The 24,789-nt window shown below is 48.2% G+C and overlaps 4 protein-coding genes across 5 annotated transcripts; 1 reads left to right on the top strand and 3 right to left on the bottom strand.

Annotated features, from left to right (window-relative positions):
* Positions 1–3,300: 3,300 nt before the first annotated feature.
* LOC127770639 (uncharacterized) lies at positions 3,301–6,061 on the top strand. 2 transcript variants are annotated; one of them, XM_052296432.1, is made up of 10 exons: positions 3,302–3,530; positions 3,627–3,722; positions 3,888–3,962; positions 4,155–4,223; positions 4,386–4,462; positions 4,730–4,818; positions 4,894–5,023; positions 5,206–5,296; positions 5,404–5,469; positions 5,568–6,061. In XM_052296432.1, exons 1-10 carry the CDS (start codon positions 3,366–3,368, stop codon positions 5,685–5,687), a joined length of 978 nt encoding a protein of 325 aa, XP_052152392.1. In that variant the 5' UTR covers positions 3,302–3,365; the 3' UTR covers positions 5,688–6,061. The 2 variants fall into 2 exon arrangements, with proteins under 2 accessions (XP_052152393.1, XP_052152392.1); XM_052296433.1 differs by lacking the exon at positions 4,730–4,818 and having other exon boundaries at positions 3,301–3,530; positions 4,877–5,023.
* A 501-nt stretch (positions 6,062–6,562) lies between these two features.
* LOC127770643 (stress enhanced protein 2, chloroplastic) lies at positions 6,563–7,958 on the bottom strand. Its single transcript, XM_052296436.1, has 2 exons — positions 7,420–7,958; positions 6,563–7,343 (listed from the first exon to the last, which is right to left on the bottom strand). Exons 1-2 carry the CDS (start codon positions 7,732–7,734, stop codon positions 7,074–7,076), a joined length of 585 nt encoding a protein of 194 aa, XP_052152396.1. The 5' UTR covers positions 7,735–7,958; the 3' UTR covers positions 6,563–7,073.
* A 1,367-nt stretch (positions 7,959–9,325) lies between these two features.
* On the bottom strand, positions 9,326–10,176 carry LOC127770645 (uncharacterized). The gene is made up of 2 exons (XM_052296438.1): positions 9,914–10,176; positions 9,326–9,699 (listed from the first exon to the last, which is right to left on the bottom strand). The coding sequence occupies exons 1-2, from the start codon at positions 10,008–10,010 to the stop codon at positions 9,548–9,550; spliced, it is 249 nt and encodes an 82-aa protein (XP_052152398.1). The 5' UTR covers positions 10,011–10,176; the 3' UTR covers positions 9,326–9,547.
* A 12,351-nt stretch (positions 10,177–22,527) lies between these two features.
* On the bottom strand, positions 22,528–23,882 carry LOC127770640 (protein MIZU-KUSSEI 1). The gene has a single exon (XM_052296434.1). The coding sequence runs from the start codon at positions 23,715–23,717 to the stop codon at positions 22,812–22,814; it is 906 nt and encodes a 301-aa protein (XP_052152394.1). The 5' UTR covers positions 23,718–23,882; the 3' UTR covers positions 22,528–22,811.
* Positions 23,883–24,789: the final 907 nt, after the last annotated feature.

Raw genomic sequence — 24,789 nt, 5'->3', positions numbered from 1 at the left:
CAGCCACACGCCTGACCCTTGAGGGCCATGGGAAAGTAATTCGCCATGACCCGGTCGTCACCCCCTGCCGCCTCGATAACCGTGGTATAGATCTGGAGGAACTCGGAGGGATTGATGCTACCATCATACTTCTCCGTAAGGTTGGGGCGAAACTTCGGGGGCCACCGGACGTTCCGGAGACTCGCCACGAAAGCCCTACAACCTGTTCCCCTAGGGGTGAGTGTGGGAGAAGGGCCGCCTCGCGAAGAGGAGCGTGACGCTCCAGATGAGGAGGCACCTTCCCCCATACGGGCAGCTCGGCGCTCATCCCGGCGTCGCTCGATGTTGATTTGAGCGTCCTGCGTACCGTAGAGGCCGTCATGACGCCTTCGGCTTCCTGTGGCCCCCGACGATGTTGGGACCGTGGACCGCCTCGAGATCGTGGCCGATCGACGAGCTCTTCTCGCCGACGAGGAGAGGGTGACCGAGGTACGTGATGTACCGGTGGCTGTGGATCGGCCACCCGTGGCCAACTGCCATTGGGCAGTAGTGACCAAGTTGGCCACGTCGTCCAGCCAGCGCTGAACAGGAGTCTCCGGCTCCGGGTTTACCGGGGGATGCCGTAGAAGGGCGCCTGCTGCCTGAAGCGCACCTTGGGGCGAACCACCGTCTCCATAATCGAGACGGCGGCGTGCCTCGACGCGTCGCGACCTCCCTCCGCCAGGGGGTGGAGAGAGAGCCGAACCACCCAAACAAGCGGAATTCTCCCTCCGCAAAGGTTCGCGGCGGGGAGGAGTTGGAGACCCATGGCGAAGGTGACGAGGTCCTCGGCTCTCGCCGGAATCCTCACTCCCAGGTGGGATGGGGGTAAACGCCACCGCCTCCTCCTCCACTTCCAGGACCTCGACCATGGTCGGCGAAGGCCTGGAAAAAGTTGGGACGGAAGAAAGTGATTTCCTCTCGGAACGCGCAACTGTCCCCTACCTGGCGCGCCAGCTGTCGAGGGAAGTCCCTCAATAGCGGGGAATCGTGAGACCCCCCTTTCGTGAGTTCGGCCGGGGGCGGAGGCTCGTCTCTCAATTGTCGCTTGCTCGTCCCTAGGACTACCAGGAGTGGATGCACGCGGTCGGATTATACAGGTTCGGGCCGCTATAGAGCGTAACACCCTACTCCTATGTTTGGGATTATGGATGAGTTTTACAAGGGTTTCTTTACTCCAGAGGGCGCACTTGCTTCCTCTCTTCTGGGTTCAGGCTTTCTGGGCCTCGTCCCCTTTCTCAGTGGGCAGGGTCCTCCTTTTATAGCTTAAGGGGATACCACATGTGCCGCCTCTACCTACCCTCCATGGGGAAGGGGAAACCCCACTCCGCCTTTTTTTTGCTTCAAACTGTGCCTTCTCCCGGAAGCTAAGCAATAACCGATTCTTGAGCGGAACCCGGCGCTGTCCCCCGCCTGACACGGGGGATTGCTTTGTCATTCCTTCATAAATGAACGATGACATGCAACAGCCCTTCCTCGAGTGGTGCCAGGATATGACGGGTCATACCCACCCCCACTCCGCCGGGGATATGGGCGACGTGTGGACATGATTGCCTTATCCATCAGATGTGATGGAGATGGGCCGGTCACAGACCGGTCACATCCGATGGACAGGGATTAGCTAGGCGCGCCGCACGTCTGCCCTGACCGCATTAAATGCGGTGAGGGACAGTTGGGGCGTCGCATATTTATGGCTGTTCAGCCTACGCTCCCCTCTTGCTCTCTCTCTCTCTGCCGCGCGGCGGCCGGGTGAGGGCCTCGGGGCGAAGCCGCGGGAGAGCCCGAGGGGGTGACGTCATACCCCAAGCCCCCCCCCTCCCCCCCCCCCCCCCCCCCGCGTTTCTACGACTCGCGTGGCGCGCGAGTGGGGCCAACCTGCGGAGTCACGTAGCTGGAGGGAAAGTAATTCCCCTCTACTCCACATACCCCCGGGCCCATATCTCCGACACCGGCCCAGGGCTTAATAAAATTAATAGAATACTCATAACAATAAGTTGCAACTTATTTTTCAGAAGCCCATCTCCAAAGAACTCCAGGGTTAAGCGTGCTTGACCTGGAGCAATTTGAAATGGGTGACCGATCGGGAAATTCTCCACGAATGCACATGAGTGAGGACAAAGTGTGCAGAAAAAACTTGTGTTGGTCTGTGAGGTCAGTCTATGACTTATGAAAGCTGCCAGATGTAAGTGGGCCTGGCCTGAGAGAGGTAGAGAGGCAGAACGTTACAAAATGGTATCAGAGCCGACTCTCGCGGTTTCACGGACGCGTGTGTCGCAGTTGCGCAGGCATGGTGCGTATGGCTGGTGTGGATCGGGAGTGGTCACAGCGTGCTTGGCCTGGAGCAATTTGGGATGAGTGACCGATCGGGAAATTCTCCCCGAGTGCACATGAGTGAGGACAAAGTGTGCATGGAGAAATTTGGGATGAGTGACCGATCGGGAAATTCTCCCCGAGTGCACATGAGTGAGGACAGGTATGCAGAAAAAACTTGTGTTGGTCTGTAAGGGGGATGAGTGACCGATCGGGAAATTCTCCCCGAGTGCACATGAGTGAGGACAAAGTATGCAGAAAAAACTTGTGTTGGTCTGTAAGGGCAGTCTATGACCTATGAAAGCTGCCAGATGTAAGTGGGCCTGGCCTAAGAGAAGCGGGACGTTACACCTGTTTAGTTCCAAAAAAAACTTTTTTCAAAAACATCACATCGAATCTTAAGACACATATATGAAACATTAAATATAGATAAAAAGAAAAACTAATTACACAATTTGCATGTAAATCGTGAGACGGATCTTTTAAGCCTAATTAAGTCATGATTAGCCATAAATGCTACAGTAACCCGTATGTGCTAATGACGGATTAATTAGGCTCAAAAGATTCTTGTCGCGGTTTTCAGACGAGTTATGAAATTAATTTATTTATTCGCGTCTGAAAACCCTTTTCGATATCCGGTCAAACGTCCGAAATGATATCCAAAAATTTTCATTCCGCCAACTGAACAGGACCTAAATAAAATTTGTATAGCAGAGTACGTACATTTTCTTCCTGATCTTTACAGCTTCCATATTAGAACTTGCACACATCACTCACTCACTCATCCATGATCGCTGCTGCAGAGAGCTCCTCAGTCCTCAACGTGCGGCTCAGATCTTCTGGAGAGTAGCACAATCGCACGAGATCACCGGAGGCGCAACGGGTGACACGTTGACACGAGCCCAACGGCGCACAGAATCCAAACCACACAAGATCAAAAAAACCAAACCGAAAACCCGAGACGCGACGCGTGTCCGACCAGTCTTTGAGTTATCCCCTCCGCTTGGCGCTCAGCTGCACAGACAGGGGAGACAGCCATGGCGATCGTGGCCGCCCTCGTCGCGCCCACCGCGAACCCCCGCAACCCACTCCGGCTCATCGCCGCGGCGCCGCACCGGCAATGGCGGCGCGTCGCCGCCGCCGCCTCCTCCTCGGCGGCGCCCGGGGTTGACCTCAAGGCGCTCCAGGCCGCCATCGACAAGGTGCATATGCCTCCTCCCATTTCTGAGATCTGAACATGTAGACAAGTGCTTGCAAAGCGTGTGCGCTAAGACCATTGGGACTTGGGGATTGAGCAGAAGGACAGCGAGGAAGTGAAGCAGGCGATGGACCAGCTGAAGGAGCTCGGGTGGGCCAAGCGGTGGAGCTCGCAGCCGTACGTGTCGCGCCGCACGGTCAGTGCGATATCTTCCCGAGCACCAAGCGCTTCGAATTTGCAGTTGCAGAGAGCATTCTTCCCTACTTCTGTTGTCAGCGTCAGGTAGAGTTTTGGGTCAATGCGGTTGCATGGGAGCTTGAACTGATTGGTGTTCTTTTTTTTTTTTTATGAATTGTGACAGACATCTCTGCGAGAGCTCACCACGCTTGGGATAAAGAACGCTGAGAACCTGGCGATTCCGAGTGTCAGAAATGATGTAAGGCTTGCTATACAGCTTAAAAATGTATCTGTAACTTTGTTTAGTTATTTGCAAATTGCAATGGTGCAACGTGATTTTGTTGGAATTCTGGAATCAAGCATAGCAAAATTGCATATGCAGAAGAATAGTAGTAGTGCCATAATTTGTTCAGAAACATAATCCTGCATTTTCCTTGTTGTGATCATGCAGGCAGCATTTTTGTTCACTGTTGTTGGTTCAACGGGATTCTTAGGCGTTCTTGCAGGCCAGCTTCCTGGGGTATTTCCTTGCTACCTCCTCTTTGTGCTACTCTGGATTGATAAAAACAATCCTTTTTTTTTTCCTTACAAGATATAAGTGCATTAGGCTTCGGTCACAGGTTCCTGCAAAATAATTTTCTAGTGATATTAATAAACATCCTATGATATATCTCTATCTCAGGATTGGGGCTTTTTCGTTCCTTACTTGATTGGAAGCATCTCATTGATAGTATTGGCTATCGGAAGTATTTCTCCCGGGTATGTGTTTGTTGTCTCTGCTAATAAGCCTGTGAAAGTTTGGAAGAACCGGCATCAAACAATCCAGATGTTTGACATCTTCTAAGATTCTTTAAATGGATATTCAAGCAGCGAAACTTGTCAGATTAATTAATTTAATGTTACATATCACTCGACATAGACTACCTATGGCATGACAAATAACACTATCTGTTTTATGAATACTCAATGAAAATATGTTGCAACTTTATCATGAATAGATTGTAATTTTCCATTCCATCATCACAGTCTTCTGCAAGCAGCAATTGGTGCATTTTCAACTGTTTTTCCTGACTATCAGGAGAGAATTGCTAGGCATGAAGCTGCTCATTTTTTGGGTATGTCTCCAGTCCTGCAATAGGAGTATGTCTGAAAATAGGTTTTTACTGACTATAGTTTTCCTGGAAAATTAGTTGCCTATTTGATTGGACTACCAATTCTGGGATATTCCTTGGACATTGGAAAGGAGCATGTTAACTTGATAGATGATCAATTGCAAAAGCTAATATACAGTGGCCAGCTTGATCAAAAGGAAATAGACAGGTAACTCTGTCAAACTCGCTATGCTTGTAGTCTGTATTGTATTTATTTTTTCTTAGAATCATGTTTATTTTGTATCAGCTTCATAGTTTCTGATTCAACACAAATATACAAATTACATCTGCTCATTACACTGACGAAACATCCAAAAACACCACTAAAATAAATAACGGATATTGTATCAGGTTAGCTGTAGTGTCAATGGCAGGGCTCGCTGCTGAAGGTCTAGAATATGACAAAGTTGTTGGTCAATCGGCAGATCTTTTCACCCTTCAGGTGATTCACGAATTCATCATCTCCTTTTTTTAGTTTTATATTTCCAAGGTATTCTCGGGATATTTCATGATAAATGCATGAACACATGCATATTTCTGTGCTTTTAGAGATTCATAAACCGGACTAAGCCGCCATTAACCAAGGATCAGCAACAAAACCTTACAAGATGGGCAGTGAGTTGTCTGTTTATTAATTTTTGAACTAGAAGACACAAATCGTGCTACATATCGATTAATGCAGAGTTTTTTTTTTGAATCTTCTGGTTTTGTAGGTCCTATTTTCGGCATCACTTCTGAAGAACAATAAAGCAGCTCATGAAGCTCTCATGTCTGCCATGTCGCAGAAGGCCAGTGTCTTGGGCTGCATCGAAGCCATAGAGAATGCCTCTTGATTGTAATGGAACGTTGAATGTCCTAACACGGTTGAAATTGATGAAAATGAGAAAAATATAAAAGTCAAGATATGAAGAAAAAGGATATGTGTTTTCTAGTGTATGACACTTGAATCCTGAAATGCAACCCACGTTGCTCGGCAATGATATTGAAGCAGTATACTCTCATCGTCCCACAAAAAATGAATCTAGGACTGGATATGGCACATCTAGTAGAACGAATCTGGACAGAGCTATGTTCAGATTCGTAGTATTAGGATGTGTCACATCTAGTACTAGGTTGGTTTTTATTGGACGGAGGGATTAGAACTGTAAACAATAAACCACCGAATGATTTACTACATTTATTTTTAAATAAATGATATCGTTGACTATTTATAAACGTTTTACCATTCGACTTATTCAATTTTTTTTATGAAAATATATAAAAATGTTAACTCATGCTTAGAGAACATATGAAAATAAATCAAGTCACGATAAAATAAATGATGATTACATAATTTTCTTTGAATAAGACGAATAATGAAATGTTTGTTAAGAAGTCAATGCCATCATATATTAAAAAACGGAGGGAATTATTGTTTGCATATTTATGCAAATTTTTTAATAAGACGAATGGTCAAATGGATGTACAAAAGTCAACGGTGTCATACATTGAAAAACAGACAAAGTACCATATTGTGTATTCCATGTTTTTTTTTCATAAATAAGAATTCATATTTTGTGTGCTGGGTGCGGGTGCAATAGAAATTCCCTTGAAGCTAATGTTCTTAAAAGAAAAAAAAAAACTATTCGAAGCATAAGCACTGCAGCATAATTTACCATAGTCTCAAGACTCTAGAATTTATTATTTCCTCAGAAGATACATGTTCTAGTTACAGTTAACTTTAGGGGCTGATCAATCAACCCCCAGTATATATATACACTGAAGAGAGACATACACATTTCACAGCCATATTCAGGACTCCCTTGCTAGACCAAAAAACAAACCTTAGATCTGCTCTCAGAATTCAGACTAATGAACTCCCATGCAGATTGCGAAGTTGTAATGATAGGCCGAACCCTTCCAAAACCATCTACAGGATCTGTGTACGATGATTCTAAGTCTGAACCATCTAGATCTGCATCCTATCCTGTGGGCCGGATCCCATCTGATGATCTGAATCATATCTCTGCATGCGCCATGCCTCTGTGAATCGACGATGATGAAATCATGAAACTTGCAAAAGTTTGCTTCACACATGCAGCTGATCTATCATATCATATCATATCGATCTATACTTTCCTCTGCTAATCATGCTGTTATAGTATACCATCTATATAACTATACGCATATCTATACATGTATATCATTTCGATCTATACTGAATTGCTGATGACGTCGATTCATACGTCGTCGGACCAGTCCTGCAGCTCGCCCTCGGAGAAGAGAGCCTCGACGATGTTGTCGATGAGCGAGTCGACGAAGGCGCTGCAACCCAGCGTGAACATCTGGCCGATCCTGGTGCGCGCGCTGGACACCCACGCGAACGCGGCGGCGCCGGCGACCACGGCGAGGCACACCCCGGCCGCCTCCTCGATCTCCTGCATGTCCAGCTTCTTGAACAGCGAGTTCCCCGTCGTCAACTCCACCGCCACCGCCGTCGCGAACGCCACCTGCATGCGAGGTTGACAGAGAGAAGAAACGGTTAGTCATGGACGGGCTAAGGTGGTGGCGAGCGCGCTTGCTTACCATGGCGAGGCGGCCGGAGATGGTCTCGAAGTCCTGGCTCTTGCGGGTGCTCTCGATGTAGTCGGCGAGCGACGCGAAGAACGGGGAGGACCCCGCGCCGCCGCCGCCGCTCTCCTCCTCCTCCACCACCCGCCTCCGCGCCACCACGCCGCTGCCGGCGCCGTACGACCGGAGCGTGCAGAGGCGTGGCTGGAGCATGATCTTCCCACCGTCCCGTCTCGTCGTCGCCTGCTGCTGCGCCGGCGCCGCCGGCGCCGCCGCCGCCCCCCTCTGCGGCGCCATCTCGCATATGATCGCGCGCGCCGCCGCCGCCATGGCTCTACAAACTCGATCTGGAACACGGACTTGACGAGCGCTCGAGTCCGGCCGGTTTCTTGGAAAAACGAGCGAGCAATCACTGACTTCTCCTCCTCTCAGAAGCCGCCACCTCTCCTCCTCCTCCTCCTTTTTGAAAGTTCGGCGGGGACAGCGAGTGGCCGGAGACACCGCGAGACGCGGTACGGTGGCCGTTCACCGCCCGGTGAAACTGCCCCGCGAGACACGGTAACTGCCAATCCGCTCTCGTCTAAGAGCTCGACGCGGGTAAATGTTTCGTCGGGTGGTGAGGGGATCCCGGATTCTCCTCCCGTCAACTTCGCCGGCGGTTGTCGCGTTCCCCGGTGACGCCGGCGAGACGACGTGACCATTGCTTCGCCGAGACGCAGGGCGGCATGGGCTGTGTGTGGGCCGCACCAAACGTGGCGGGCTTCTCGGACGCAGATGGCGCTTTCGCGCGGCAGGATAAGGGCGCCTTCTCCACCGTCCGTTTTACATCCGACGGCTCTCGTTTAATCGTGGGTTTCGTACGCCTTTGACCCATTTTTCTCCCGAGTTACTGGGTAGAACTGGTATACGTGTCACTTTGTCAGGGGACTCAGGTAGTAAGTCTGGTTTGGATGAATGGATGCTGACTTCCAGATCTGGAATTATCCTCTTCTTTGCTCTAACTTTTGATCAGTAATAATCTCGGTATGCATAGTTATAGTGTTAATCTAGTTTCTAAATCTTATATTGATCACTAATCACTGCTGCTGCTGCTGCTGCTATCAGTCTGTTATTTTGGTTGGTGTTGCAGTGGTGATGATCACATAAAAAAGTTGAGGCCAGGAGTTGCAACAGTTATTGGCAATGGATAGGACTGTTCTTCTCCAGAAATCATCTACTGGCGGTCACCATGGCCAAGTTGCCCCCTGCTGCGCTACACAGCCAGGTTAAAAGGCTTACCACTGCTGCAAAAGGCAGGGCACATTATTTCTGATGCATGTGAACAAGCAGAGCACCAGGTCCAGATGTAAAGAACTGGGCCCAAATGATCCTTTAGCTCATAAGTCATTATCAATAGTACAGTTCAGTAGCCATCCAGATAATAATCTGATCGAGTGATAGCAATGACACACTCTCTAAGGTCCTCTCTAAGATTAAGTTCTTTTCTTCAACAAAAATTGGATAAACTTTTAGATACTCGTGACACGCTTTTCAAACTGCTAAACATTACGTTTCATGCGAAATCTTTCTATATAAAAGTTGTTCTAAAATATCATATTAATCTATTTTTCAAGTTTTTAATAATTAAACTCAATTAATCACATGTTATTATCATATCGTTTTGCGTGAAACATTTAATATTTATGTTCATCTTCAGAAGATTCAAACACCACCTTAGTCTCTTTGAAGAAATCTCTCTCCTTCATTGTACGACCAAAGAGCATTGCCTTCACTTTGGTTTCTTTAATTGTGTGTTATGGTATTATTGGGGCACATCGTGTGTGATGATAGTGCGTAGGTATCTCGTGTAATATTTTAGAAAAACATTATTTACATGAGCTTGGAGAAGCATAAAGTAGCTTGCCATCCAAAGAAAAAGATATAGCATGAAGAAGAGGTTCATCAAATTACTACTGGTAATCATGAACCATGCATGATGACAAGTACATCAGAGAAACACACTGGAACAGAGAGGAACTCAGTGAGGTTGAGATACACAAGCAAACAATAGTAGTAACACAGCACGCTCACAATCATATAAACTACTAGTAGTACTTGAGAACTCAAGGGGGACACAGTTGTTCAGTTCATCAAATCATCCCCTCTAGATACCGGCCGCATTGATCCCTGGCTGTTTCCCGCCTGACACGGAGGGATCTGCGCCTCTTGATCTGATCTCATTGCGCTGTACAATCACAACCTCTTCGCTGCTTACTGCAACCTCTTCAGATGCCAACTTGCTGGGCTCATCTACACCTGCAGAAACAGCAAACAAAACCTTCACGTCATTAGCATTCATGCAGCATCAGTAAATCTTCACAGGTCGATTCACATATGCAGCCTCAATCCTTTTATCTGAAAATATCAGGTTCTTGAGTTTCTTCAGAGATTTATTGCCTTCAGTCGCTCTACTCCCTTTATCAGCATGGGGTTTTCAGTTCAGTTTTTCAGAGCGGCAAGCTTTGCTTACCTGCAGCGACGTCCTTGTCCTCGCCGCGTCCGTAGCCGGTGACGCGCTCGACGAGGCCGAAGAACATGTCCTTGAGCTGCGCCGCGTAGCTGGCCATGGGAGCTGCCACAAGCTGAACTACAGCTACTACTGCTACCTCTCCTCAAACGCTCACTGCACGGCACTGCACAGCAAGAGCTACTACTGCAACTGCAACCAAGTGAGCTCGTCGCCTTCGTTGCGCTGCTTCGAGTGAGTGAAGTGAGTGAGTCCTCTCGCCGTCACCGGGCGCCCCATTTATACGCGGCTGGAGCCACCGAACTCGCAAGCTTTAGCCAGCCAAGGCGAGGCCCACGCGCGTGCAAGGATATTCAGAACAAGTTCAGTTAACTTTTTATGTTTTCGTCTGAATTCAGATCCGCGCGACGGAATAAGAATTTCTCGGTCACCCCGCATGTGTATCATATGGTTGGGCGACGCGAGCACGCAGATCTAATGACATTCTCTGTTGCATTATCTTATTCGTTCAAAGAGACATTGCAAGACTGACACTATTAAAGAAAGAGAGAAAAGAATAGGAGGAAATGGAAAAGGAGGAAGAGGTGGAGAGTAACTAAATGTTAACCATATATCCCCTCTATGATACGATGTCTGTGGCATGCAGGCTAATACTATAATCAAGCGTGATTAATTAATTAGTAGTATTGCTCACCTTGATAATTTTTGGTTGTTAATCTGATCGTCTCACGATTTCCTCGATCGGCTTGCTTTTGGACGCAGGGATGAGGAGGCCCGGAACAGCCAAGGAAAGCTCGTAATTCCACATGCGCGACGCATGCATATCGATCAGTGGTGGAGGCCCAGGCCAGGAGCGAGCAGAGCAGCATGTGGGTGGTGCATGATGTATGCATGGTCCATGCATGCACGGATTATGATAGATGATGGTATCTGCATGTTCGTCGTTACGACTGGAACACTCGATCGATATACGCTTTATAATACATGAAACTCGCACTTCACTGTCTTGTGCGGTTCGTTTTTTTTTAAAAAAAAAGTATATGTGTCCTCCTATCCGCTGATGCGTTGTTGCTCGTTTGTGCTACAAAGCGTACACTCGTACATACTTATTCTTTTCTAAAGAAAGGTGTATATATGTACATATATACAGCAGGGGTTGCATGAAAATGGGATATTATTGTACATGAGAATAACTGTGGGATCCGAGCCCACATATCAACATATGATGGTTTTTTTAAGTCCGTCAATTTTACGGTGTTACCAAGCAAAATGATCTGGATATATGATATTTGATATTATTTTTTTGACGGTGTTTGAGATGCAACTTTAATAACAAGTTTTTATTAGAATTAAAGGATAAAAATCTGATAATTTCATGAGATTGTGGAAACCCATTTCAAGATAGATCTGCAGAACACTTACAAGTTTTAAATTTTAAATTCATTAACAGTTTAAGTGAATATTGTTAAAGGCTTGCTCAATTGTCTGGTCTTCAATTTACATGTCGTAGCTAAAATTTAAATTTTAAAACTTATTCCCTCTATTCTATTTTAAATGCAATCATGATTTTCCGTGCACAACTTTTAACCATCCGTGCACAACGATACAGAGGGAGTATAATGATCAGATAGCAGCTTAGTGCTAGAGTACTACTTGTAGTATCATATATATGTCGCCCAGTTTGATTTCATTTTTCCAGTGAGTCTTTGTCTGATCTGAAATGGCTCATACATTTTGTGATGCTCGTGGTCACAGAAATTTTATACTTCCACGTCTCGGTAGGGAAAAACAACTTTACTCAAATTTTGATGTAATCACGGACGTTACAGAAAAACAGCACACACTCATATGCACTCCTGGAGTTACAAAAGGAACCCAGTGACAAAAAAAATCATCAAATTTAATTACAACGCGAAGAGGAATAAAGTACTCGCACACATCAAATTTAATTACTACTACTTCGTATTAGAAAATCACCAAGGCAAAGCAACGGCATCATATCATTTCAGTGCAGCGTTGATTAGTTGTTCGGTGGCTTTTCTCCTCCAGACACATTAGGATCTCTTGATCTAATCTCGACGCGCTGCAAAAGTAACGGAATTAATCCTGTGAGATGAGCACAATGGTGCCAGTGGATTTGCACTACGACTGTAAAATTAATCAGGCAGTCTGAGAAATTAACAGGGGCATCCTACCTGCACAGTTGACAGCTTGGTGGGTTCCTTGACGCCCTTGTCTCCGGCGCCGCGGCCGCAGCCGGCGACGCGCTCGACGAGGCCGAGAAACATGTCCTTGAGCTGAGCAGCGAACTTGGCCATGGGAGTTAGCTTGCTTGCTTGCTTCGATCTGGAGCTCGCAAAATTCAGTGTTTGCTGAGCTAGCTAGCTGCTACTGCGTTGAGCTGCTGCTGATCAGTAGCTGGCTCGCTGCTTGCTTTGCCTGCTTGCTGGATGCCTGGATCGATTGCCGAGCGTCCTATTTATACAGAGAACGGTCGTGTGTGTCCCGGTCACCAAACGCGTCAGCTTTCACAGGAAGAATCGCATATTCAGATTACGTTGCTGCGCTTGGTCTGCATTGTTCTGATCCACATCATTCCGATCTATGCATGCGGTCTGCTAATTCTATGGTCTCATCATGCAAAAATCAAAAATCGATTGCATGGGATCACAATTAGTTGGCGAAATCGCATTGTTAATTTGTTGCAGCAGTAGTACTCATGTCTCCCCGGATCTTTGGGGTCACATGAGCAACGTCGTATTGCCGTTGTTCACAGCTGCCTCGAAACAGCTAGGAATCTTCGCGATTCCTCACGTGTGACACATGCGTACATGCGTTTCGCATTTTCGCCCGCTGTAAAAAAACACAGCCCATGGACTTGTCCGAAAAGTTCGGGGAGGATTGGGCCGGGGCCCACGTACTGTTCCTTTTCCTCCCGAACTCTCAATCTGAGTTAGAACACAGTTTTTTATTCAAGAATTGGGGAAATTTTAGAAAAGAAACTGTGAGCTTCTAGATCGGAAATGGACTTTTTTTTTTGGCTAATGATGCGTGTTCCTTTCCTAAACAAAGGTGGATGGGTTATAAGGTCAGGTCACCCTCGACCGACCCGGCCGGAGTGCTTTTTTTTTTTTTTGGGATCCAATAAAAGTACAATAATAATTTGAAAAAGAAAGCATTGTAATTATGTTTTTCTTGCACAATTATGAAAAGTGCGGCTGCTAGCTCTCTTTTGTACCAGCACAGATCGATCCAGGCTATTAAAAGTTAAAACGACTGGAATAATTGTATGAGATGATGATTAATTGTTTAAGATGTTGTTTCTGTATGAAAAACGAGACCATTCAATATCTTTTTATAGATTGTCATTATGTAAAATTTGTTTGGAGAGCAGTTCAGTTCTCATTTGGTTTATACCTTCCTGGAACCATATCTAATATGTTTGATGGTTGGTTTTTGAGGGTTGACAAGAAGAAGAGTAAACTCATACTTGTAGGAGCATTTGCCATATGTTGGACTCTGTGGTTGAGTAGGAATGATATGGTATTTGACAAGTCACCATCTATCTCATATTTGCAGGTAATTTTCAGGGCAACATATTGGCTCCGGTGTTGGGCACAGCTGCAAAAGTATGAAGATGATGGAGAGCTTATGAAGGTTGCATGTCGCAGGCTTGAGACGACAGTTATGTAACTTTTTGCAAACTATGGATGGAGATTTACAAATAGACTTGAATAAATGTGTACTCCTTATCTCTGTTTGGTCTTTTATTTTGTTGGGTGTGTTTAATTTCATTATGAACTACATTCTTTGTTTGAGTGATACATTATAATAATTGGCTGTAGCTTTGATGAGCAAAGGCCGGAATGTTCATTCCATTATCTAAAAAAATGTACTAGTCACTCTGCCAAAAAAGAGAGGAAATAAACAAAGAACCCCGATCACCGCATAGGGGGCGACGGCGAAGTTAATGGGCAGCAATCCTCCAGGCCCACGGCTGAGACATCTATGGGCTACGGCCCAATAGCCCATGTAGCGTAGGCTTGATCGGCTAAGATCTGGACCGTCAATGTGGATAGGCCATCTGATGGGCCGAATAAAAAAAATCTGATAGGCTACTATACTTTTTCTGAAAAAAAAAAACGCATGGTACACAGCTCATTTCATGTCAGTACGTATACAGATTGGGTATCTGAATCGATCATGTACGTACCACGTAGTACACGTACTGTACATGGTTTTTCTACTCCACGAAAGAAAAATCAAATCAGTTGCTCTGACCGTAAGGCAGTTGTTGTACATGAAGCGGCGTTACATCAAGTGACATTGCACTATGAGATTCATTGCCGTGCATTCGGCTTTTCAAGAAAAAAAAACCATTTATGTGGATGGAGATGCAATATCTTCTCGATCTAGAATGTGATGCATACACACATTTATAATTAAGAACTGGCTCTACCAATTTCGTTAGCTTTACAGCTTGCAACTACTAGTAATACATTTGGGGGAACCATGCATTCATATGCGTTGTGTTATTATTCGGTGTGTACTAAAAGATCTAGAGACATAAGCGTATGCATGCTCTCATAGATCGAGTAATCTGATCAAGAAAGAAACAATACACACAATAAATATCCAACTGAGATAAGAAACTTTCTGAATGACATCAGACACAGATCAGTTATGAAGCTCGGCTCGTAAACGAAGTTCCATAGATTTCAACACCGCAGAGTACGTAGTTAATGCCTGCAACTACGTAAGGAGCTGGGTACAACCGTACAAATTAAGTAGAGAACAATCAAACAGCATGAACAAACGAAAGATAAATAAACAGAAGCTGCTTGCCACATGACCCATTTTTTGTTCTTCTATCCTAGCTTGGTTCACCGCGTGAAGGCCAGCCTCTCTCCAGCCGGCAACAATGCCGCTCGCCGGCCTCTATCAGCAATGTGCATGGCTCCAGCCGACACTGCTAGCTACCTGCCCGAGCAGTAGTGAGCACTTCATCTCCTGAAACCTATATACATCATTTACGCACGCGTGCATGAAGTGAAAGACATAACCTGAAAACCATAAGCCGAAGTAAATTCAGAAGTACATGCATGTTTGCTAGACTAGAACAACAATCGCAGGAACTGAATAATTAATCAAGAACTGTGTGAGATCGAGATTATTACCAGTTGTTCAAAACATCAATCAGGATTGACGAGGATGCCATGCATGCACCTACTAATTAACACCAATGCATGCAGTAATAGAGCTAGATATCCATGCTTGCGCATGAACTCACATGATACAAGCAAGCATGCATATATCTCTGGCCTTCTCAAACTTGGATAGAAGAGAGGAGACCAGGAGGTAGCAGGCCGGAACCTCTCCCTCTCTGGTCGCCCAAGGGCTCTCGCACTGGAGTTGCAAGTGATTTTATAGCCGGCTTTGCACAGCACACACGCAGGCAGAAGAGTGATGGGGTTAGTTTAATCAGGTGAAGATGCATGCATGGCTAGCTAGCTATCTCGTCGTTTTCTCTCTAGCTAGCCCCCTGCAGGAGCATGGGCGCTGCCATGCCATATTGCCATGCCCTGAGCTCTGACTCGTAGGGAGATATCATGGATGCATAGCAGCATAGGGCTTGTCCTTTTGACGCCCAGAAAAGACCCAAGAATCTCTCCAGCGCTTGTTCAATTCCATGCAAAAACCTCAACTTCAGTGCAAGATGCGGCACATCATATACTCCACATATTAATAATTAATCTCTCCTCGCCCAATGTATGTGATTAGCTACACAGCAAAACCGCGGCAGCTGATACATGTGCGTATGTGATGCTACAAAAGTGCGCTGGCGGTACTTAAACTTATAGGGTTGTGTCGTATAGGTCCCTAAACTCTCAAAATACATATCCAGGTCCCAAAAGTTGTCAAAGTGTATTGTCTACTCCAGGATCCTACGTGGCGCTGATGTGGCAACGCCACATGGACGTAACATGTCCTTTTCTTTTTCTTTCTTCTTTTCTTTTTCTTCTCCGTTTTCTTCTCATTTTTCTTTTTTTTTTCCTTTCTTTTGTACGGATCACAGAGAAAAGGAGAAGAAAGGGGACAAAAGAGAAGAAAAAAAGAAAAAGGAAAAAATTAAATGTCCCATTTGTCAGCTCAAATAATGTCACGTTATGTTCGTGTGGCATGCCACATCAGCGCCACGTAGAATTCTGAAGTGGTTGTGGCGATTTGGGATCTAGATGACACACTATGACAAGTTCTAGGATTTAAATATATATTTTGAGAGTTTAGGGACCTAAATGACATCCTTACAAGTTTAAGAACCGTCCGTACACTTTACTCTTTTGCAAATTAAGATGCCTTCATGTGCAGGTAATTTGTCTGCATGATGCACGTAGTATATATGCACGTACTCCACGAGAGAAGTGAGATCGATGTCTTCCAAGTACACTACTTTACCGTCAGCATCATATCACGAAGGAAAATCTGGAGAAGCTTTTGACATTTCATTTTAGCTGCATCGATCATGCACCCGTGTGAGTCCTGCATGGATGGATGGATGGATGGGATGCTAGCTGCTTGCACTTTGCAGGGTACGGCCGGCCCAGCAGACAGGCAGGGAGACAGGGGCAGCGGCCGGCAACTTAACTTTGCCGTAGCTAGTGCATCGCACGTCGCGTTTAGTAGGCTTTAATTTCTGAATCTAATTAAGCTTTGCATAATCCAATCCAGTCAAGCACAGAAACACTAACAAATCGCAGTACCCAAAAGCCTTCGCCGCTAACTGCGCAGTCGTCGAGACGAAGCGCTGTTTCTCTCGTTATTTTCAACCCAAGCTGTATGTGCTCATGTGTCCCGTCTGGTTGTGTTATTGCTGGGGATATTCTAGTTTATGGAACTGCGTGATGTTGTAGAAGTAAATTAAAGAGAGTGGATTTTAAACTCAGAAGAGAATGTTCCTTTCTTGTTTACATGTCGCTAAAATAAATACAAAAATAGAAAGTGTATGTATTAACACGTAACATATCATCTCACGAACAAATAAGTTAGAATTCAACTTTTACATGTTGTAAAAAGAAAAACAAATTTAATCACATGTTAATATACTTTTTTATAAGTGTCATATAAATAACGAGTGAACATCTCCTTTAGAGTTTTAGAATAGTTTCCCCGAGTAAAATGTAAGTAAAGCACTGACCAAAAGCGCGCGGCACTGTACACCAGCCAGTATTATGTGTGCGCCAGTGACCGTATCAGTATTCAGTATACGCCATGCATGCATGCATGCATGCGACCTACTCCTAGGTAGCTAGCCCATGCGTCATTTGCAGCAGATGAGCAGGGGCAGCTATAGCTGCTGTCTTTTGGCCTCTGCATCTGCAGATGTAGCTAGAGCCTGCAGGTTACGTGTCAACGGCGAACGATGTGGGGAGCCATGCGCGGGGCTCATATGAGTTGACGCCTAGGTGTTGTTAGTTTCTGTACTAAGATGAAAATGAAGTTAACTCATGGAAAACAATAAAATTATTAGGGTATAATCAATTATTACAAATTTAAGAGAAATGGATTTATACTACAATATGATATAACATTGTGTGGATTCAGAAAATTGGTTCGATGATAACATAATATAAATATCGGCGTCATAATATACTAATTATGCTTAGCTAGATATAGTGTTATCCTAGTCCCTTCGTCCCATAATATAAGGGATTTTGATATTTTGCTTGTATTATTTGACCACTCGTCTTATTTAATTAATTTATGCAAATATAAAAAATAAAAAGTTATGCTTAAAGTATTTTGGATAATAAAGTAAGTAAAATAATAAAAATAATAATTTCAAAATTTTTTGAATAAGACGAATGGTCAAACAGTGCAAGCAAAATGTTAAAATCCCTTATATTAGATGACGGAGGGAGTATATAAATAAACAGGTTAATCATAAGTTTTTGTCCAAAAATGATCGGTGTCGCGGCGACACCTAAACATTGTAGATCTACCCTTTGTGTCTGTGGCTCTGTTGCATGCAAAAGGATAAAATTTTGAACAGTTGAAATATCTGCATGCATACTTGACATGTAAGAGAATACCAAAAGAATATTGGATAGCTTTAAAATTCGTGTATTACCCACCAACCCAAACCCTTTCTCTCTTTCCTCCTCTGTCTCAACATCATCACTTCTCCACCGCCCCCTCTGCTAGACCCCCTTCTCCAACTACCATCGCTTAATCGCGCTATTGGCTGGCCTCACCAGCACCGGAAGGCACTAATGGGGCTAGCGAGGCCCGTTAGACCTCCCTCTTGTAGCGCCCGTTCCGTCGTGGCACCTAGCGGGAAAATGTAATTTCTAAAAACCCTAATTGCGAAAATTGTTTCTTCGCTTGCAGTCAGTCTCCGTGCCATTCCGGATCTCAAATCCCCGATCTATCGTCAAGTTCAAGTCCCGAATCTAAATCCAAACCCTAATCTCAATTATCCTTCCCAAATCAAATCCCTCCGCAAAAGTCTATTTTGCCTCCCTCGGGTTCAATGGGCCGAATTCCTCTCGGCCCATCTCTCTCTCTCTCTCTCTTTCTCTCTCTCTCTCCCCCCCTCTGCCCGTGCGCTGCGCGCGCGTGCGCGTAAGCCGCGCCGAGCCCAGCGCCCTCTGCCCTCGCTGCCGCTTCCCGCCGACGCCGCCCAAATCGCCGCGCCGCCCGTTGCTTCCCGCGCGCGCACGCCGTGGTGGCCGACCGCCTGGTCGCCGCCGCCGTCAGCGCCTGCCGCGCCTGAGCCCGCGCCTGCCGCCCGTGTCGCCGCTCCGTTCCAAACCGCCCCCGCCGTCATCGCCGTCGTCATCGACTCGGCCCCGCCTCTCCCCGCGCGTGCTTCCAAGGAAAGGAGGCATGGCTCCTCCTCATCGCCCTCTCTCCCTCCTTCCTTTCCCAAAGAGGCAAGGGGCAAGCCCCCTTTCTCCCTTCCTTTTTCCTTTTCTCTTCCCCGCCGGCGTCATCCGCCTCTGTCGCCGTTTTGGCCGCGAGCGCCGAGCGCCAGCTCGCGCCTTGACCGCCCAAGGTCGGTTTCCAAACCGACATTGCCGCCCTATAAACCCAGGCGCCCTCCCTTCCTTTTTCCCTCCCAATCTTCCCCGTTTTTCGCCCGCGCCATTGCCGTCCCTCTGTTTCTCTCGCCGACCGCCGCCGTCGCGTGTGCCGGAGGAGCCGGTGCGCGCTAGGACGCGGAAGGGGACTCCGGGCGCTCATCTTCCTCCGCTTCCCCGGCCCGAGGCCGGAGAGATCACTCCCGTGCCGTCGGCTTCTCGTCACTGCGCCCCATCACCCCGCACGGTAGTGCCTCCCTCCGTTCTCCCTCCTCGTTCCATCTCCTCCCCTTAGACTCGTGTAGTAGCACGAGTAGCCTCCCCGTAGCTAGCTGGCGCCGCCCCGACCGTTGCCGCCGCTCGCTGTGTGCTCGCCGCCGTCGCCGCCCGTGCTCCGTAGCGCCCGCTCGTCACCGGCCTCGCTCGGCGTAGCTCCGCCTAATCCGACGCTAGCAACGGATTCCCGGAGTCGCGTAGATGCTTTAGCTCGCCCAAATCTGTCTCCTGTCGCGCCGTCGCCGTTTCCCCCTTCTCTCGCCGCCGGTTGCCGCTGCCGCAATCCGCCGCCGTCGAGCATTCCCTGGTGAATCCGAGCCGTTGGCTCGTCTCCCCTCGTCCCGTGCAACCTCCCGGTGTGCTCGCTTTTCGCCTGTATCGCCGTGGTTCGCTCCGCCGCTCGCCGCCACCGTCCGTCGTCCGTTCCGGCCGACGTCGTCGTCTACCTCCCACCGGCCCACGTGGCTGCCATGAAGGTGCCACGTCGGTGCCACCTCAGCCGCGACCGGGTCGAGCCGACCTTGGTCCGCCGCTCCCCTCTGCCCTCCCCGTGCGCGTGGTCCACGGTGAGCCGCGAGGCTGCGCGTGGGCCCGCCGCACCGCGTCCTCCGCGAACCGCACGCATGCGCCACGCCTCCCCTCCCCAAACCCTAGCACGCCCCGCGTGCACCTCGATCACGGTGAGCCGAGCCTCTGACAAGCGGGTCCCACCCGGGACCACGTGGGATGGACCCGACCCACCGGCTTCCTCTCTCCTCCCCGCCCTCGCGCGTGCTTTGGGCCGCCTTCTTGGGCCGGCCGGCCCGTTAAATTCGGCCAAGCCGCCCCTTTCTCTCGAGCCGTGCCCTAACCGCCCAACGAAAGTCTAATTTCCCTCCCTCCTTCTTTTCTTTTCTTTTCTTTTCTTTTTCAAAAAGGATTTAAATGAATCATTTTTCCTTTAGATCAAAAATCCAATAATCTTAGTAATTCAATATCTTCCCAACCGTAAGCCCGTTTGACTCCGTTCAACTTCCAAAATTCCTCAAATCTTGAGATCTACCTAATGGCATGCTTAGAGGTCAATAATAGGGCCTTATTTTCGCCGTTTGCTGAGTTGTCCCGTTTCGCGTGTAGTTTCGGAGCCCGAAGACCCGCAGTGCGAGGATTTCGAGGATCAAGCTCAAGATCTCGAGCAAGGCAAGCCACCTTTGAACACCTTGAGCCTATATTTGAACTTAATTATGTTGCCTGAAAAATATTATGCATTGATAGGATTGCACTTAATCTGCTTGTCCCGTCTGCGAGGCAGATTGGCGGACCTACCTAACTTGTTGCATTTGATCCTTCCATTGTAATTGTTATATCATGTTCCCTTGTAACCATTTAGTTGCGCCTCGATATTCATGCACTCTGTGCGAGTATCGACGGTCGCCTTCAAACTTAAAATTTGAGTAACTTCTTGGGTAAAACTTGGGTTTACAAAAGACTTGGAAAACCCGACACCTGGGTCGGTGCTTGCAAACTAAATGAATTTCCAAAATCGCGGACCGGGGAACGTACCGGGTGTACGGTTTCCCGCTCTTGCACTTAAGGACCGTTTCCTTGGAATTTCATCCGAACATAAGACAAGTGCGACCACATGGGTGGAATGGGACACCCCTGGCTGAGTAACTAGCTAATCAGGGGAGTCATGATGCCAAGAGACATGTGGATTCAACGGGGTGGTGTTGGGGAGAACCCCCGGGTTTCCTGGCACAGTATGGTCTGGGACCTAATCTGGTGTTGGTCTGGGACCCCTCTCGTTGGCATATGGTGAACCTGTGTCGGCTTTCGAAATGCCTTGTCATGAAAGCCTTAAGGTCTCTAGTCGTGGCCGTTCTGCATGGGCTGGATGATCCGGGTTAATAATGTCGTGTGGGTAAAGTGTACCCCCCTATGCAGAGGTTATTAAACTGTTCGAACAGCCGTGCCCACAGTCATGGGCGGATGTGAGGTGATTCCTAGCGTAGTTTTGTTTGACTACTGCTTTGTGAAATTTGCTAATGTGGTTTGGGTTCGATGTTTGGAAAATCTGCGGCTGATGGGATCAGCTAGGCCCGGGTGGCCGTTTGAAAGCTGTTGGCCGGATGCCAACCTTGATCAATTCAAAAGACTGATACCTTGCACATACTCCGACCAGACGAGACGCACTGTCTCATCCGTGTCGTTTGAGAAGCACTCACTTAGTTGTTTCAGAAAAGAGTTTAAATAAAATCTATTGCAAAAACAACAGCCTTCCCGTTGAAGCCTGCATTAAATACTTATTTCCCATGGCTTGCTGAGTACTCCTGTACTCACCCTTGCTCTATATAAATAATCCCCCCCAGTTGCTGAAGAAGATGAAGCGGATCCCGCTGACGAGGAGTTCTTCTAGGAGCAAGTCGGCTACGATGAGTTTTAGGGTTTCGGCCTAGTTCCCAAGTCGCGCCTGTGATGTTTGGTCCAAGTCTTGGCTTCCGCTTCCCTTTTGTAATGCAGTTGTGAGCTCGGGATCTGTCCGCAGCCCAACATGACTGTACTCCTACTCTATAATAAAGAGACCTCTGTTGCTGTGATATTCTGTCTTCCTGTGATACCAGCACTGTTTCCTGGGACTGGTATCGATTAACAGGTTAATTTGGAGCGTCACGGGCTAGTTCCGCTCGGGGCTAGTTCGGGGCGTGACACCTCTATAGGCCTCCGTGCCTCTCTCCACCTCAAGCTGACGATGACGAGGTGGCGTTCCTACCTCGCCGTCTTCCTCATTTTCAATAGTTCCCCGCCGTTAGTTTTGCTAGTGCATCACACGTACGATCATCCCCATAAGTTAGGGGAACTACCCCCTTCCACCTTGACCTCATCCTGATACCTAACTCGGGTTTGCTACCCCTTCCATCTTGACCACATCCTGATACCTAACTCAGATTTGTTGCTGCCATCGTTGGAGATCAACGAGTTTGTCAGGGTGGGAGAAGAAGGCCCTCATCAGTAAGCCAAGAGTTTTGGCTAATCAGATAAAGTTGGACTTTTCCCTTAAGCTAAAGAAAAACCATTGATTGGCTTAATTGGCTTGATGAGGATTTTCTGTGGCTGGTGGTCATCAGCCCAATAAGCGATTCAATGGGCTTTAGCTGAAAAGTCTCAGCCCAAACATCCTATCTGATGAGGCCCGAAATATATGTTTTAGAGAAGAGTGTACGAGTCTCGGAGTATATCGGATGGTCTAGAATCTGTAATATAGGGGCTTCGATTTTCTATCAAATGGAGACTATTGTAATATCCCCTCATGTGTACTGGTGTGTTGACTGTTGGCTGATCTGATCTTTCCGGGTGTCTCGAGTTGTTAAAGATGTTTCAATTTTAGCTAGTGATCGTGTGATTTTCATGACATACCTGTAAATTCCATTTTACGTTTTTTACATACTAGCATTGTGAGATGTTAATTAACAGTTTAAAAATTTCAAATGTGTATTTGTGGCCGGAGGTAGCAAGAGATTTTTAAAAAATAAACAGAGATGGCCATGCATGCGCGTGGTGTATTAATTTCATAGCCTCACGAAGAACACGGCGAGCTCCGGGCAGTCGCCGCCGTGCGGGCTGATCATGTAGAGCGACTCCGAGTTCCTGGAGCCGATGATGTGCTCGAAGCTCCCACGCATGTACGCCATCTCGCCGTCTTTCCCGTCCATGTCCGAGATCCCGGGGAGCACGCCGCCGCCCATGGACACCGCCCACAGAGTCTCCAGCACGGCGATGTCGTCGTCGGTCGGGTCTCGCCGCACCGCGTACCCCACCTTCTTGCCGTTGCAGGACATGGTCCACATGGACTCCTCGAGCACCCACCCGTCCTGCTGCTCGCGCTCGCGCCTCGAGCTGGCGCCGGCGCCGGCGCCGTCGCCGCCGTCCGCCGCGCGCTTCTCGCTCTCCAGCACGATGCGCGCGCCGGCGGTGGTGCCGAGGTCGCGGAGCAGCGCGTGCGTCGGGAGCGCCAGCTCCACCACCAGCGTCGGCTGGCACCGCGGGTTGTCCTGCAGGGACAGCGCGATGCGGGCGTCGCGGTAGCCGAACAGCGTCCCCGTCATGCGCCGGCGCGACGCCCCGGCGGCGCCGGTGGAGGCCGACGCCACGAGCTTCGACATCAGGGAGGCGGAAGGGGACAGCCGCGACGGCGCCGCCATCCGGCACGCCGCCCCGGCCGGCTGCAGCCGCCCGCACCCCGGCGTCAGCACCGGGAGCGACCGGCACATGGTGTGGAACATCCTCACCGGCCGCGACGGCCTCCCCGGCCTCCGCCGCACGGGCGGCGCCGCCTCCAGCGCTCGTCCCGCCGCCCGCAGGAACTGCTTCTTGCTGCCGGCGTCGTCGTCTTCGGCGTCCGACGACGACGACAGGGACGCCGGCCTCATCCTTCGTGAACCGCCATCGTCCACCACCACGGCGTGATCGGCCATATCTTCCGGCCGGGCCGGGGAAGCGAGCGAGCTACCGGAGTTGCCGCCGGCGCTGCTCGCTCCCTCGGCGTCGCGATCGATGGATGGATCGTCGCGGGGGCTTCGTGATGCGCTGCGTGCCCATCGGGAGAAGGCGAGGGGAGAGGCGCTTTTGATGCGGGCGAAGCTGGAGCTCGCGGCGAGGCGAGGCTGGTTTGGGCAGTTTGGCGAGTTTGGTTGGCGTGGTTGGCGGGCAGCAACTGGCGCCAAAACAGCCGGCACGGAGACCGGTTCGGCGGGGCAGTTGCGCGCGCGTGCGGTGGAGTTGCTGTTTTTGCGGTTCAGATCTGCATTCTGCTTGCGTCTGATGGGCTTTAGAGTTAGAGCCCATCATGGTTTGTGTGTGTACGTGTGCGTGCGTGCGTGTGTGTATCAGCCCAAACGATATCGCTGTATCAGCCCAATCCGGAGGGAAATAAGCGATTTGGCGGCCTAACTTTCACAATCTTTAATTTGCTTCAAATTGCAGTTTGCAGAGGGCAACGTGATCATTATTAATTCGTGACTTTGGCAGGACAGGACGAGGTTAGTACTGTCTCTGGTGCAGCTGCAGTGCTATCTTAATGTCTTATCAAATCAGTGATGAGCTTGAATTAATAGGGAAAAAGATTTGAGAGGTCGTATTCGTGGTAGGGTCTTCCGAGTTAAGGGGGTGTTTAGATCTAAGGGTGTATAGTTTTGACGCGTCACGTTGTATGAGGTGTTCGGACATTAATAAAAAAACCAATCACAGAATCCGTCAGTAAACAGCGAGAAGAATTTATCAAGCCTAATTAATCCGTAATTAGCAATGTTTACTGTAGCGCCACATTATCAAATCATGGAGTAATTAGGCTTAAAAGATTCGTCTCGCAAATTAGTCGCAATATGTGCAATTAATTATTTTTAAGTCTATATTTAATACTTTATGCAAGTGTTCAAACATTCAATATGACAGGGTGTAAAATTTTTATGTGTGAATTAAACATGGCCTAATATTAGTCCCAGTTTCTAATGTGTAGTTTCGGGCTTTCGGCTGGAGCTGTTCTCGGAT

This window comes from Oryza glaberrima, chromosome 4 (assembly GCF_000147395.1).
Source record: "Oryza glaberrima chromosome 4, OglaRS2, whole genome shotgun sequence".
NCBI lineage: Eukaryota > Viridiplantae > Streptophyta > Magnoliopsida > Poales > Poaceae > Oryza > Oryza glaberrima.
Note: the sequence above shows the minus strand (reverse complement) of the source record. Positions and strands in the feature narration are given on the sequence as shown.

Coding starts and splice junctions, on each gene's coding strand:
- LOC127770639 (XM_052296432.1), top strand. CDS start 3,366: ATGGCGATCGTGGCCGCCCTCGTCGCGCCCACCGCGAACCCCCGCAAC. Junction 4,224..4,385: donor TTGCAGGCCAGCTTCCTGGG/GTATTTCCTTGC, acceptor TCTCTATCTCAG/GATTGGGGCTTTTTCGTTCC. Junction 4,819..4,893: donor TGAAGCTGCTCATTTTTTGG/GTATGTCTCCAG, acceptor CTGGAAAATTAG/TTGCCTATTTGATTGGACTA.
- LOC127770643 (XM_052296436.1), bottom strand. CDS start 7,734: ATGGCGGCGGCGGCGCGCGCGATCATATGCGAGATGGCGCCGCAGAGG. Junction 7,344..7,419: donor TCTCCGGCCGCCTCGCCATG/GTAAGCAAGCGC, acceptor CCTCGCATGCAG/GTGGCGTTCGCGACGGCGGT.
- LOC127770645 (XM_052296438.1), bottom strand. CDS start 10,010: ATGGCCAGCTACGCGGCGCAGCTCAAGGACATGTTCTTCGGCCTCGTC. Junction 9,700..9,913: donor GGACAAGGACGTCGCTGCAG/GTAAGCAAAGCT, acceptor CTGTTTCTGCAG/GTGTAGATGAGCCCAGCAAG.
- LOC127770640 (XM_052296434.1), bottom strand. CDS start 23,717: ATGGCCGATCACGCCGTGGTGGTGGACGATGGCGGTTCACGAAGGATG.